This window comes from Lepus europaeus, chromosome 15 (assembly GCF_033115175.1).
Source record: "Lepus europaeus isolate LE1 chromosome 15, mLepTim1.pri, whole genome shotgun sequence".
Classification (NCBI taxonomy): domain Eukaryota; kingdom Metazoa; phylum Chordata; class Mammalia; order Lagomorpha; family Leporidae; genus Lepus; species Lepus europaeus.
Window position 1 is genome coordinate 92,986,856 of NC_084841.1, and position 15,122 is coordinate 93,001,977.

General features: G+C 56.0%; 1 protein-coding gene across 1 annotated transcript in view; it reads left to right on the forward strand.

The window, feature by feature from the left end:
• ARSB (arylsulfatase B) overlaps positions 1–15,122 on the forward strand; it is a 149,826-nt gene that overhangs the window by 31,225 nt on the left and 103,479 nt on the right. The window contains exon 4 of the mRNA XM_062212520.1: positions 7,125–7,332. Within this exon, the coding sequence (XP_062068504.1) occupies positions 7,125–7,332 (208 nt within the window). The remainder of the gene's footprint in view (positions 1–7,124; positions 7,333–15,122) is intronic.

Below are 15,122 nucleotides of genomic sequence, written 5' to 3' on the forward strand. Positions count from 1 at the left end.
TTGGGCCATCCTCCACTGCCCTCCCGGGGCCACAGCAGAGAGCTGGCCTGGAAGAGGGGTAACCGGGACAGAATCCGGCACCCCGACCGGGACTAGAACCTGGTGTGCCGGCGCCGCTAGGTGGAGGATTAGCCTAGTGAGCCGTGGTGCCGGCCTACTTTTGGCTTTTTAAATTCTGTGCTGATGTCTTGAAGCTATGGAACACTGAGAAATGGGGAACATCTTCTTAAAAAGGTCTTTACATCTGGGTCTTACCCGTGGATTCACAGTTGGGAAGCTAGCCGCCAGGTCACTGGCTCAAGTTCCCAGTTTGCTATGGCTCACACCCCAAGAGGAAAGCAGGGTCCTAAGGGGCAGTGTGTTGGCCTTCCGGATAGGCAGCCTGTCACTCGTACGCCACCTTGCTTGTTCAAGGTCACGGAGCTACTGAGCGTTGGGACCAGAATTCACTCTCACGCTGTCTGACTTGGGATTCACAGGGTGAGTCGGCCTGCCTGGGCCGTGATCCCACCCGATGGCTGCAGTGCAGGCTGGACGTTCGGATCCCCCGGGAAACCTGTGGGAGGCACTGATGCCATGTCCCACAGTCCACGGGCCACTGCTGCTTCATTGCTGTCCTCCCCCACGCCCCCCGGGATTCTGCCGTGTCTCTGTGTGAACACCCGGTGCAATCCAGAGCCTTCTGCCGCAGGCCTCCAACAGAGCCAGGTGGAAGCCAACCTCTGTTTTGGGGTCTCACTCTGACAGCAGCTTCACCCCTGGCGGCCGGCGGCTCCGCAGCAGCTAGGGGCCACTGGGGGTGGGGAGCCGCAAGCCATTGTGGTGGTGGTCCCTCCTGTGTCTGACTGACGCTGTGGCAGGTGGACCCTGTCCTCCCCAGCGTGCTCAGAGTGCGGTTTGAAGAATAAGCATGAATGAAGAACATCGTCATAACCCAGGAACGTTCGAGAAAGCTAACGTGGACGTCTGCACTTCTGGCTGTCCACGGGACAGTGTCCTGCGTGGTGCCATGAGACACACTTCCTGTGTTATCCCCGTGTCCCAGCCAATTCTGTGCTGATTTCTCAGGTGCTAGAGACCCAGGGGATGCAGGTGACATTTGCTGAGATGGACATCGGCGAACCCCTGAGCCAACCTAAACCGGGCCCTTTGTTTCTTTAAGAATTACTTTGTATATTTAAAAGACAAACAAAGACAAAGAAACAGAGATCTTCCATCTGCTGGTTCATTCCCACAATAGCTAGAGCTGGGCCAGGCTGAATCCAGGAGGCTGGAGCTGCATCCGGGTCTCCCACGTGGGTGGCAGGGGCCCAAGTACCCGGGCCATGTTCCACTGCTTTCCCAAGTGCGTTAGCAGGAGCTGGATTGGAAGTGGAGCAGCCAGGACTCCGTCGAGATCTGATGTGGGATGCCGTCCGCCGTAGCCGACTTCACCTGCTGCACCACAGCACCAGCCATGGAGCCGTTGCACAGAGCACTTGAGGGGAGAAGCCTGGAGCTGTTGAGTGACAGAAGCAGTGGGGCTGGAGTAAGGGCAGCAGCTGTGACTGGGTCCATGTGAACAGGGGTCTGGATGCAGGAAAGGACAAGGGGGCGCTCGGGCTCCCACATTAACCCAGGCGCCCGAGAGGCAGAGATGGCCCGGCCTGCAGCGTGGCACTGAGTTCTGAGTTCATGGAAGTCTGACCGATGCAGCGGCGTGGGCTGGGCAGCCTCTCCTGCGTTTTCAGTCCTTGTGGAGTGTGGGTGGTGGCCGCGGCCCCCAGGGAAGAATAAGGAGAAAGAGCTCACATTGTTTTGTTGCATTCTACCAGGTGGGTGGAGTGCTTTCCCTACCAGGGATTTCTAAGATCTCTCACTGGTGCCCGGAGCATCACCTGTGCCCCTCCCTGCCCCACCCCAGGGCTGCCACTGACCTGGGAGGGGCAGAAATACAGGGTCCTGAGGGGCCTGGGAGTTACGCGGACAAAACACAGATCGGCCGGCGCTGCGGCTCACTAGGCTAATCCTCCGCCTTGCGGCGACGGCACACCGGGTTCTAGTCCCGGTCGGGGCACCGATCCTGTCCCGGTTGCCCCTCTTCCAGGCCAGCTCTCTGCTGTGGCCAGGGAGTACAGTGGAGGATGGCCCAAGTGCTTGGGCCCTGCACCCCATGGGAGACCAGGAGAAGCACCTGGCTCCTGCCATCGGATCAGCGCGGTGCACCGGCCGCAGCGCGCTACCGCGGCGGCCATTGGAGGGTGAACCAACGGCCAAAGGAAGACCATTCTCTCTGTCTCTCTCTCACTGTCCACTCTGCCTGTCAAAAATTAAAAAAAAAAAAAAAAAAAAAAAAAAAAAAAAAAACACAGATCAACAGAACACAGCGCGGGAGCACAGGAAACCAAGACCCGCTGAGTGTGCGGAGCCAGATGCTTAAGGACCCAACTGGACAAAGAGGACGTCTGTCCATGCTTCCCTGAACCCGAGCAGAGACTGACAGATTCCCCAGGTCTCCGAGTCCTGTGAGGCGATGTGGCTGTGCCATGCCTCTCTGTTCACCTCTCTTGTGTTGATGTAAAGAGAACAGATTCCGTATGCACAATTTTGAGCACAGAAAGATACTTCCCGCCCTCCTCCCTCCTCCCTTCCTCCTTCCCTTCCTCCTTCCTTTTTCTTCTTTTAATGTTTGCGGCAACAAACTTGCGGTTTGCTTGATAATGGCAGACTGAGTCCTCCTGCATTAGGAAGTTGACAGGGGGCGGTGGAAAGACCAGACCTGCAGGCGTCTAGACCAGGGCTGGCGACAGTGAGCAAGTCCCAGGGCGTCAGTGCTGGCTTTTGGTACTCTATGTTTTGGCGACCAGCAGTCAGAGAAAACATTCTTGTGTTAACCTCTTTCTTTGGAGCAGTGTTGGCTGTGGTCCTTACGATGGGTGAGGCAAGGTGTCACTCAGGATCAGGGAGACAGAGGGGAGACCCCAGAAAGTCAGGGAGCAGTGGTGGTGGTGACCCCATTTCTCTTACTCCAGCCTCTGGTTACCAGCTGGAGTGTATACGTGGAGTCGTCAGCAATTTCTATGTGATATGTCCCATTTTTATAAAAGGAGGAGGCCAGTGCTGTCTAGCAGGTGAAGCCACTGCCTGCAGTGCCAGCAGCCCATATGGGCACTGGTTCAAGACCTGGCTGCTCCACTTCTGACCCAGCTCCCTGCTATGGATTGGGAAAGCAGTAGAAGATGGCCCAAGTCCTTGGGAACCAGCACCTGCATGGGAGACCCAGAAGAAGCTTCTAACTCCTGGCTTTGGATCAGCTCAGTCCCAGCCATTGCAGCCATTTAGGGAGTGAACCATTGGATGGAAGACTTTTCTCTCTCTGCCTCTGCCTCTCTGTAACTCTGCCTCTCAGTTTAAGTGGGTTGCCATTTGTTGTAGATGCTGATTTTTTAAAAAAGATTTATTTATTTACTTATTTGAAAGTTAGAGTTACACAGAGAGAGAAGAGGCGGGGGCGGGGGGGAGAAAGAGAGAGAGAGAGAGAGAGAGAGAGAGAGAGAGAGAGAGAGAGAGAGGTCTTCCATCTGATGGTTCATTCCCCAATTGGCCTCAGCGGCCGGAGGTGCACTGATCCGAAGCCAGGAGCCAGGAGCTTCTTCCGGGTCTCCCACGTGGGTGCAGGGGCCCAAGGACTTGGGCCATCTCCTGCTTTCCCAGGCCATAGCGAAAGCTTGATGGGAAGTGGAACAGCTGGGACTTGAACCGGCACTCATATGGGATGCCAGGGCATTAACTCACTGTGCCATAGCGCCAGCCCCAGCTACTGATTTTTAATCCTGTCAGCTTCTAGACCTCAGCTGGTGGCTGCAGCCAGCTGTGCCAGGGGCTGCACACGCGGTGGTCGGCCCCAACCACAGAGCCCTGCTGTGACCCTGCATGTTTTCCCCCAGCCCTCTCTGCCTGGGTCATTCTCGCCTATGGGCTCTGGGGCCTCTTCCGTGGTCTGCAGGAACCATGCGTGAGCTGTGTGTGTTGGGGGTGGGCTGGGGTGGGGTCGGGGGCAGAGGCAGAGCTTGGTGTCCGAGGTTGTGCAGCTGGCTCTGGCGTGGGAGTCTGGAGTGTTTTCCCGCGGAGGTAACCCCCAAACAGTGCACTGGCCCCGTGTAGGCGTCACGGCCATCTGGTCACCCACCTCCTTACTTGAATATGTTCCTAGTGATGACTCATATTTAGCAACTCTTAAGAATTCTAACTTTGGGAGGATGACATCTCTAAGTCCAAAAGATCTGAACTAGAGATGACCTTGCTGGTGTCCCTTGAGTGCAGTGTGGACGCTGTACTCTGCCACGGGACGCGTGATGCATGAATACCAGCGCCCTGCCCACCGCGAGGCTCCACTCCCCGCTCTCCCCTTTGCCTTTTACGGTTGAGATTTCAATCTGACATACTTGAACAAATTCATGTGCTTATTTCTAGCTGCATGGTTGCTTCTTTGAGTGTTTCCAACACATGAGAGAATGGCACGGGACCTCAGCAATGAAAGGGCATTCAGAGAGGTGCCTTGGAGAGGAGAGGCTGAGCTGGAAGGGCCCCGGGTGAGGGCTGTGCACTGGGCAGCGGCAGCTCAGGCTGCTCGGCCTGTGGGAGTAAGTCGGCCTGGTCCCACGTCAGAGATCAGCTAGCTCGGCACTTACTTGCTGCAACCCTCCCTGGAGAGTGGACTCAATCCCAGGTGGGAGCGTCCCATGGGTGACCCATCACTGCAGGTGACCATGTCTTTGCCTGCAGGAAACTGCTCTTCAGTTAGCGCAGTCCTGGGCGAGGCCTGCGACCATTCAGGCTTCAGTTAACTGAGTTGTAGACTGGATACAGCGTGGGTGGTTGGGGTATTAAGTGAGATGGAATGTGTGGATTAGCATCATGGTTTCACGCCGAATATACCGTCACAGTTACTGCTGTCGTTTGCTTGGCTCCGGGCCTTTGAGGCCGTTGAAGGGCCTGGCTTTTAGCTCTCATCTTTTGTTAGGTTTGGTAGCATCTTTATTGAGGCGTAGTTTACCCAGCCAATAAAACCCACCAGTTGAAAGGCAGGATTCACAGAAATTCACCACGTTGTGTAGCGTTCATTCCACTGTTGAGAAACCTGGCACCTGTCCCTCACTTGCCTGTTCTTTCTTTTCTAATACTTATTTATTAATTCAAGAGGCAGAGTTACAGAGAGGGAGAGAGACAGAGAGGTCTTCCATCCACTGGTTCATTTCCCAAATGGCTGCAATGGCCAGAGCTGGGCTGATCCAAAGCCAGGAGCTTCCTTCAGGTCTCCAACGTGGGTGCAGGAGACCAAGCACTTGGGCCATCTTCTGCTGCTTTCCCAGGTGCATTAGCAGGGAACTGGATGGGAAGAGTAGCAGCTGGGACATGAACTGGTGCCCATCTGTGGTGTGTGCACCACAGGCGTGGGGCTAACCCATGGTACCACAGCGCCAGCCCCGTTCACTGCCTTTTCTACCCCCATCCCGGGCTTTGCTGCAGGTGGCGTTACGCACTATGTTCCTGGCTCCTCCCCTTCTGCATGGCGTTTTCTGAATTCATCTGTGTTGTAGATGTGTCAACACCTCATTCCTTTTACTGCCAGAAATCACAGAAGACATGCCGTGTTTTGTTTACCTGTCAGCTGGTGGACACTGGAGTCACTCCTGCTTTCTTGGCCGTGATGGGGCGTGTTTCAGGGACCAGGCGTACAAGCTTTGTGTGGACATGTGCTGTGCCCTCAGGAGGTGACGCTGTGCTGAGCGATTTCAGGGAAGTCTGGGTTTCTGTAGAGCGGCTGCACACGCTGTTCTCTCTGCTGTGAGCCATCAGTGAGGGTGCCGGTTCCTCCCAGTCATCACCGACACTTGTTGTTTTCCATTTAAAAAAATTTTTTTTATTTGAGAGAGTTATAGAGAGAGAGAGAGGAAGGGAGGGAGGGAGGGAGAGAGAGGCCTTCCATCATTGGTTCACTCCCAAAATGGCTACAGTGGTCAGAGCTGGGCTGATCTGAAGCCAAGAGCTTCTTCCAGGTCTCCCACGTGGGTGCAGGGGCCCAAGGACTTGGCCCATCTTCTGCTGCTTTCCCAGGCCATAGCAGAGAGCTGGATCGGAAGGGGAGCAGCTGGGTTGTGAACTGGTGCCCTTATGGGATGTCAGCAGTGCAGGCAGATGCCTAGCCTACTACACCAGAGCGCCGGTCCCATTTTCTATTTTTTTTTTTAAGTTATTTTACTTATTTGAAAGAATTACATAAAGAGGCAAAGCCAGAGAAAGAGAGAGAGAGAGAGAGAGGTCATTCATTCTGCTGGCCCACTCTCCAAATGACCGCAACAGCCATAGCTGAGTTGATCCGAAGCCAGGAGCCAGGAGCTTCTTCCAGGTCTCCCACATGGGTGCAGGGGCCCAAGCACTTGGGCCATCTTCCACTGCTTTCCCAGGCCATAGCAGAGAGCTGGATTGGAAGTGGAGAAGCCGGGACTAGAACCAGTGCCCAGTGGGTTGTTGGCACTGCAGGCAGAAGCCTAGCCTACTGCACCACAGCGCAGGTCCCGTTTTCCATTTGTGGAGTTACACCCACCCTGCTTGGTGGGAGGTGGTATCCCCCTGTGGTTTGTTTTGCGTCTCCCTAAGGACTACTGCTGTTGAGCATCTCCTCCTATGCTGATGGTGTCAGGTCTGGAATAGCTTGGAGTTCTGGCCTCTTGCATCCCCAGAAAGGAGCGACAGAAAAGGGAGACAGAGCCGACCTCAACAGAGAGAGCCAGATGTTTTGTTGGAACAAAGAGGGGTGGCAGTGTGTTCTTGTGAAGAGGCTGTGCACAGGGTGGCTGTAGGGCTGGGTTTTCACCGGGTCTGGGAATGGTGGGTGGGGGGTAATGGAGGGGGGTGGGGCAACATGCCCTTTGAAAGTTCTATCCGAATTCCTTGTCCGTTGGTAGTTGAACTGTGTTATTGCTGAGTTGCCAAGAGCTCTTTATATGTTCTTGGTACTAGCCTCTCAGCACGTGTGGGATGCCTAGGTGTTTTTGGTGCGTTCTGTAGGTTGTCATGGTGTCATTTGGATCGACTGTCTCACCCGAGCCCTCTCGACTCACGTGTGCAAACTCTCTCTCCAGCCTCTGTTTCTGTACCTGGCCCTGCAGGCTGTGCACGAGCCCCTGCAGGTGCCCGAGGAGTACCTGAAGCCCTACGACTTCATCCACGACAAGAAGCGGCAGCACTATGCCGGCATGGTGTCCCTGATGGACGAAGCCGTGGGGAACGTCACCGCAGCCTTGAGGAGCCACGGGCTCTGGAACAACACGGTGCTCATCTTCTCCACGGGTGAGTGCCGGTAGGAAGGCCACCTCTTGGCGAAGCCTGGGACGCCGTGTTCGGTAGTGGGATGAAGACAGATGGGCGCTCAGCGGGTCCTTGCCGAGACAGACGCGGCCTGCAGAAGTGGGGGTGCGGTCATCGTGGGTAGGACGATGTCTAAAGACAAAGAATTGTGCTCCCTCCTCAGACATCACTCTGTGCTGTGGGTTTGCTCGAGAACGAGAGTGTGGTGTGTGTGGCTCAGACCAGGGCAGCGGGCAGTGCGTTCAGGGTCTGGCTGTCCCCTCAGCCTGGTCATCCTCTGTGTCCTGGCTGGAGAGGGCCCTGTGAAGGAGGCGGAGCCGTTTAAGGCTGGGCAGAGTCTGCACGTGCACATTTTTGGATGTCAAAATTGCTTTCTAACACTGACAGTCATGTATGTTGATTATAGGAAAAGCACAAGAGGGGTGGGGGATGATTTCGTCCTGTTGGCCCCCAGGGATAACTTGGAAAACCATGTTCATCGTGCTGGTGACTTCCTGCCCCTAACCTGGCATTTGTGTGACGTCTCCCCCCTCTCCGAGAAAGGATTTTCTAAACTTTCCTGGCGATGCACAGGTGTGTGTGTGTGCACAGTGCTGCCCAGCAGGGTTCCGGCTGGAGACACGGGTCCTCGCACGAGGCGGGGCTCCGTGTTCCAGTGTTGGTGCCCCCAGCCTCTCTCCCATCCCCCGTTCACGAGCTCTAGCACTTGGGGAGCAGACCCCACCTCTCAGTTCCTTAGGTTCTTTCAATCTGGGGACTGTTAACTGCCGTATCTCGCAGGTATGAGAGCGAGGCCCTGCGGGGCGGAGGACGGTGCCCAGGGTCACACAGCCGGGCAGAAGCAGGTTGGATGTTCCGGATTGTGTTGCAGCACCTGCACCCGAGGTGGTGATCCTGTGGCACCTGCACCTGCAGCAGTTTCCCCGTGGTGGGCGTCTGCCCTGAGCACCCTGGGACCACTCTCCAGGGGCTGTGGTTCCCCAAGCTTGCCCTGCTGTGAAAAGAGCTGACTCTAAGGTAAACCCTGTTGTTTCCTTCAAAACATACGCTCAGAAGAGAGGCTGCGCCTCAGACTTAAATCCCAGTCAGATCTCTCGTGAGCAGGGAGTCCTTGTCAGCATAGCTTGTCTTGAACTCTGGGTCAGCGCCGGTATTGGATGCCTGATCAAGGACTCGAGACACAATCAATAAGAAGGAGGCCGGGACATGCGACACGGATTTTCTGGCTGTTCCTGGGAAGCAGCCTTGGAACGCAGGCGTGTTCTGCCGAGGTGACAGTGACGCCGTTGCGGGAGGGAGAGGAGGGTTCCTGTGCAGGCAGCAGGGTGTCAGGCGGAAGTGAAGGTGAGAGCCCAGAGGCCATGCTAGGCGTCTCAGCACAGCCCAGCTTGGCGTCCAGAGTGCGTGGGAAAAGGTGGGAGGTGAGTTTTTCACGATACGTGAGAACAGAAAAATATTTGGAGATCAGTGTTTGCTTTCAAGTGGACGTGGCTAACTGGTTTAGAACAGTTGACATTTCACGAATATCTGTAACATCTTACTCATGTTGGCAGAAGTAACATTTGGAGTTCCCCAGTGAGAAAACGGGGATTGCCTGCAGCCAGGCTGTCTCAGGCTCCGACGCTGTGTCGTGCGAGTGGGTGTCTTAGTCTGGGGTTCTCTTTGCTCTGTTGGGGTAAACCCACTGGGTCGTGTCACTGTCCTTTCGTTGCTCTGCTGGTTTTAGTCATTTGGGGATTTTGCTTGAAGTCAGAGGCGAGCGTAGGCTGCTGGGTTCGTTCTTCCCTGTTACCTGAGCGGATGCGTCCCGAGAGGCGCCTTGGTGCTTTGCCTTTGCTGCTCTGTGCTCTGGGGCAGTTTGCAGGGTAGCTGAAAGATCCTCCCAGGGAAGCTGATGCCTAGAAACTTTGTTCTTTAAGATTGATTGATTGATTTGTAAGGCAGAGTGACAGAGGCTGGGGGAGCGGGAGCGTTCTTCCACCTGCTGGTTCGCTCTGCAAATGGCCTCGGGGCTGGGGCTGGGGCTGGGGCAGGCTGGAGCCAGGAGTGTGGGGACCCAAGCACTTGGGCCATCTTCCACTGCTTTCCCAGGCCATAGCAGAGAGCTGGACGGGAAGTGGAACAGCCGGGACTCAGACGGTGCGCACAGACGATGCCACAGTGTCACTTGACCCCTTGCCCCAGGACAATGGCCCTGACTCCTGCAATCTTGAGAAATTATCTCCATGGTGTGAATTTTTTGCTGATTCTATCCAGGTGTGGGTCTGTGGAATACCTTCAGGGTAATTGTGCCTGGAACAGAGTGAGCCGTCTGCGCTGAGCGGATCATTCCTGGCCGGAATCTTCCTCGGTCCTGTTTCGGCTTCCTGCATTTGCTCACCCAGCGTCGAAGGCCCAGCCTCGGCCTCGTCCCGTCCTGTTCCATTCCGGGCTGCGTGTTGGACACTTCAGTCCTGTGTCTGTGGTTCGGTGTCTCGGGTGGATTATTGCTGACGCTGTTGTGCTGTCTCTGCTCCGTCAGTTCCCGTCTGAGCTTCTCGGTGGTCACAGGACCACTGTGGGTGGCGCTGCCTGCAGGCTGTTGGCTGGCTTTCTCCTGTACCCTCTCGCGATCCTCACAGCCTGAGCACCAGTGCTTACAGTAACCTCCGGACGTGCATTTCTTGAGCCCCATTTAACCAGCTAAGAAAGCAAGATTTGTTTGACTGCTCAAAGGGATTAAAGTTCACCGACGCCTGAGGCCACAGAGCAGCGGGAGGGAGAGCCAGGTGCAGACCCAGAGCCTGGAGAGGCCACGGGAGGAGCTGCCTCCCAGCCTCAGCTCTGCCTCCTCCCTCCCCTGTCTTGTCCTTTGTGTCCGCTCTCTGCTTCCTACACTCCTGCCCTGAGAACCCGCGTCTTCCTGACTCTTCCTCTGCAGAACTTTCTAGAATCCTTTCCTACTAATGATAACTGGCCACCTGCTCCCCGCAGGGCATCCCCATGCCCTGGTATAGTTCTCCGTGCCGCCTACTGTGTCCCCAGAGGCGTCCAGGCTGTCGGTGTGCTGTCTGCCTGGCTCCCTGGCTCATCGGCAATGCGGGGAGCCCCAGCACAGCTTCCCGGCTCCTCCTGCCTCTGGTGCTTCAGAGCCTGCCTTCTGGGGATGTGCCAGGACCTCGCGTGCCCTCCCCCCCGCCCACGGCCTTCTGGGAGCTCTGGTGTCTCACTGCGAGCGGAAAGCTGAGGAGGGCCTAATTCTCTGGCCTTTTTTTTTTTTTTTTTAAGATTTATTTATTTATTTATTTGAAAGGTTACACACAGAGAGAAGGAGAGGCAGAGAGAGAGAGGGAGGTCTTCCATCTGCTGGTTCATTCCCCAGATGGCTGCAATGGCCAGACCTGTGCAGATCGGAAGCCCAGAGCCAAGAGATTCTTCTAGGTCTCCCATGTGGGTGCAGGGGTCCAAGAACCTGGGCCATCTTCTACTGCTCTCCCAGGCCATAGCAGAGAGCTGGATCGGAAGTGGAACAGCCAGGACTGGAACCAGCACCCATATGGGATGCCAGCACTGCAGGAGGCGGCTTTTACATACTATGCCACAGCGCCGGTCCCATAATTCTCTGATCTTGTAAACACACACACTCACACACACACACGAGGAGCCCCACTGCACTCCCCGTCTGTCTCCCTGCCTCTGTTCAGGGGCTCTGGCCCAGCTTTTTGGCCTGGTACTTCACGGAAAGTCCTCCAGGATCTTGTCGGCCTCGGCTCCTCGGGTGGGGCTGGGTTTTCCTCTTGCTCCGTGTTGTTATTTTGGGAGGGTGTTGGTTAGTTGACCCTGTGCCAAGGCCGAGGAGAAGAAGCCACTGGAACCCCGGCTTCCAACCCTGGGGCTGCTCCTCTGAGCTGTGAGTTCTGAGAGCCTGCGTGAAAATCTAATCGCTGAGTGAGAGGCACTCCTGGGCCGGGAGACCCAGGCCTCGTGGAGGCCGCGGCGGGGACCTCAGCACCTGGCTCCCCTTCTCTCTGCGGTGCAGCCAAGCGCGAAGAGACCCCGGCTGAGTTCCTTCTCCGGTGACTTGTTCTGTGGTTGTGGGGTAGATTTATGATGGGTAAAACCCGGGGGCAGTGGGCCTGGACCAGCCGAGCTCAGGGCAGAGACCCGTTTGTCCCCTTGTTCTGCTGCGCCTTGCACTGCTCTCCCGGGTGGGCGTCCAGGTCAGGGCACGTTGGGGCAGCTCCTGCAGAAGCTCACCTAAGCCAGCTTCCTGGTGCCTAGCCGGTGCCGAGAGACAGGCACAGGCCAAGGAGTTTCACTGTTTGGTTTTAGGAGACCTTGGGCCAGTTGCTGCTGATAAAGTTTGCTTTTTTATTTTTCTTAAAGGTTTATTTATTTATATTTGAGAGGCAGAGTTAGAGAGAGAGGGAGAGAAAGAGAGGAGGAGAGAGATCTTCCATCTGCTGTTTTACTCCCCAGATGGCTATAATGTCTCAGGTTGGGCTAAAGCCAAGGGCCTGGAGCTTCATCCAGGTCTCCCACATAGGTACGGAGGCCCAAGCACTTGGGCCATCTTGCATGGCCTTCCCAGGTACATTAGCAGGAACCTGGATTGGAAGTGGAGCACTGGGGCTTGAACTGTTGCCGGCATTGCAGGTGGCAGCTGAACCTGTGCTCCACAGCAGCCCAAGTGTGATGGTTCTTGTTTCTGGGAGAGCTGGTGCTTCCCTAACTTTGTGGCCTCTTGGGACCTTGCTCAGAGCTGGCGGCAGCCTTGGAGGGGCTGCCCCTTGGCTGGAGCTGGAGGGAGGGCAGCTCATGGCCGCAGCGCCCAGGCCACCTGCATGGTGTGAGCTGGAAGGGAGGAAGGGCAGGGATGGGCACGGGGAGATAGGGACCCGGGGCACATGCCTCCCTGGAGCTGATGGTGATGGGAGCAGTAATACAGCGCTGGCTGCACCCGGCGCTGCACCACGCCCCGTGCGTGTGCCGACTCACTGAGAACGCCCTGTTGTTGTTAGCCTCGCCTCTGGGGGAAGAAATAGGTGTCCACAGCAAGCAGCAGGCCAGCTGAGAGGAGGAGTGGGCTCAGGCCGCTCTTGGCTGGGTTCAGGGCTCACGCCAGCCATCTCCACTGGCGGAACCCGGAGGGAGAGCACAGCTCGGGGAGATGCGTGGGAGCCGTGTGGAGAGAGCATTGTGAGAAGATCTGGAAAGGGCTCTGGAGACAATTCCGGAACATTCTTTGCACTTCAAAGCTGAGGGTGCGGAGCCCTAGGCAGTCTAAGGGTCTGGTGTGGGAGGGAGGCTGAGCCTGGGCCCTTGCTCCTCCCCCGGCTGGGTGAGCCCCTCTGATGAGGATGGGGTGGGGGGTGACCCTCCCATGTCAGCAGCAAATACGCACTAGGGCTCCAAAGGGGCTTCATGTGAGCAGGAGTGAGCAAGCCGTGTGGTGTGTGTACCATCTCTTCCAGAAAGTAAATCCATACATTTTTTTTTTTTCATTTTTAACTATCCATCCTCTGTCATTTGTATCTATTTACTTCATTTTATTTTTTTTAGTGATTTATTTACTTATTTGAAAGGCAGAGGCAGAGAGAGAGAGAGAGATCTTCCATCTTCTTGTTCACTCCCCAGATAGCTGTAACGGCTGGAGCATGGCCAATCCAAAGCTCCACGTGGGTACAGGGTCCCGAGGACTTGGGCCGTCTTCCACTGCCTTCCCAGGCGATGAGCAGGGAGCTGCATAGGACGTGGAGCCTCTGGGCCTCACAGTTGGCCATATGAGATGCCAGCATCGCAGGCGCTGGCCCCTCCATGATAGATTTTTTTGACTTAAGGAAAAATAGAGAGCAGCTGGGTTTTAGTTACTGAGGAACCCGAACAGTGCCGGTCTCCGTGACTCTGCCGTGCACGTGTGGCTCTCCTTCGAGGCACGCACGTGTGTGGAATGTCCCCCGAGCCGTGGAGCGAGTGCTCCCAGACTAGCAGGCTCCAGGGCCGACTGTGGCTGGTCCGTCCAGACTCCTGAGCTCACAGAAGAGGCGCTGGGGCTGGGAGGAGTGCGCCCGCTGTCTCTGTCCGCCCTGCTTGGCGCAGGAGCCTGGGAAGGCCGTGCCCACGCCCTGGCGGAGACGGCCCTGCTGGGCCCGGCATCCGTCGGGGCCGCCCCCTCCTGGGCTTGCAGAAGCGGGAGCTCCCCCGCCAGTCCTAAAGACAACAATGAAAATGCGTTTGGAAAAGTCCCCGGCTGGGTTTCTTGCTGACTTTGGCTGTTAGGTCCCTAGAATCAACAGAACGCTGTGTGCAAGCCCCGGACTTGCTGCCTCCGTCCAATGCAGGCCTTGACCCCTGAGGGCTCTCCCTCCGTGTTTTCTTAATGAGAAATATTCCCGGGATTACCGGCACCGTGGGCCATTCCTTCCCTGTGGTTCACGCGCTGACCCAGCTGCATCTCTTGGCCTCTCAGGTTTTTCTTTTGCAGCATGGCCCGTGTCCCGCCCCGGCCTGGAGCGTGACAGTCCAAAGTACAGTGTCTTTTCTCTCTCCTGCTTTAAAAAGAACCAGTTCCATCCCAGAACACTTGATGTTTGTTAGTAGATTTTTTTTTTTTTTCAAAAACCTAGCAAGCATGAACAATGACAGGCAGTGCTATGGGACCACCCGAGAATTGTCTGTGTGTCCTCAGGACAGCCTGTGGTCTGATGCCGTGTTCAGATACACAAATGAGAAGCATCCATTAAGGAGGGTCGCAGGGGGTGAGTGAGTGAGGTGCTGAGCGTGCAGTGTCATTGTCATTTGAAAGTCCCTCTTGTGCCACTTTTTTAAAGACTTTATTTGAGGGGCTGGCATTGTGGCATGCAGTGTGGGTGCCAGTTCCTGTCCTGACTGCTCCACTTTGGATCCAACTGCTAGCTTAGGAAAAGCAGTAGAAGATGCCGGGCCCCTGCACCTACCTGGGAGACCTGAATGAAGCTCCTGGCTCCTGGCTTGAGGCCATCTGGGGAGTGAACCAGCAGATGGAACCTGGCTTTCTCTGTCACTCTATGTTTCAAATAAATAAATCTTTTTCTTTTTTTAAGAATGAGTAGATTGAGCTTTGAGACATCAAGTACAATGCACAAAGTCACAAAGAGATACCACTAAAAGGTACAGTGACAAAGAGAGAGGGAGAGATGGAGGGGAAAAAAGATCTTCTATCTGCTGGTTCACTCCCCACATGGCGGCAGTGGCTGGAGCTGAGCAGGCCAAAGCCAGGAGCCTGGAACTCTGTCCTGGTCTCCCGTGTGGGTGACAGGGACTCAAGCACTTGGGCCACCGTCTGCTGCTTCCCCAGGCACACTAGCAGGGCGCTGAATCAGAAGCGGAGGAACCTGGATTCAGCGCTCTGTTAGGGGATGGTGGTGTCCCAGCTGCCTAAGCCTCTGCACTATATTGCTGGTCCTCGATGCCACGTCCGTCCAGAAGGGCCTTCTTGAGCCCAGAAGTAATGCACAGGCTGACCGGCGGCCTCCAGTGAGAAGCCAGTTGCTCAGAGTGGCTGTGTGAGTCCCCTGGGGGAGGCGCGATGAATGTCTGCCGTGGGCTGAGGGCATCAGGATGCCACTCTGGGAGGCCGCTGCTCACTCCTTTTTCCCCTTGGCAACAGGAATCAGTTACCAAGCCTGACTGTGTCTTCCTTATGACACCTGCTAGTCCCGAGGTGGCACGGAGCTAAAGAGGACAGCGCCCCCTGCCAGGCACACCGGGCACAGCAGCGGCGAGACTTCCTGCGGGGCCTGGGTGGTCATGCA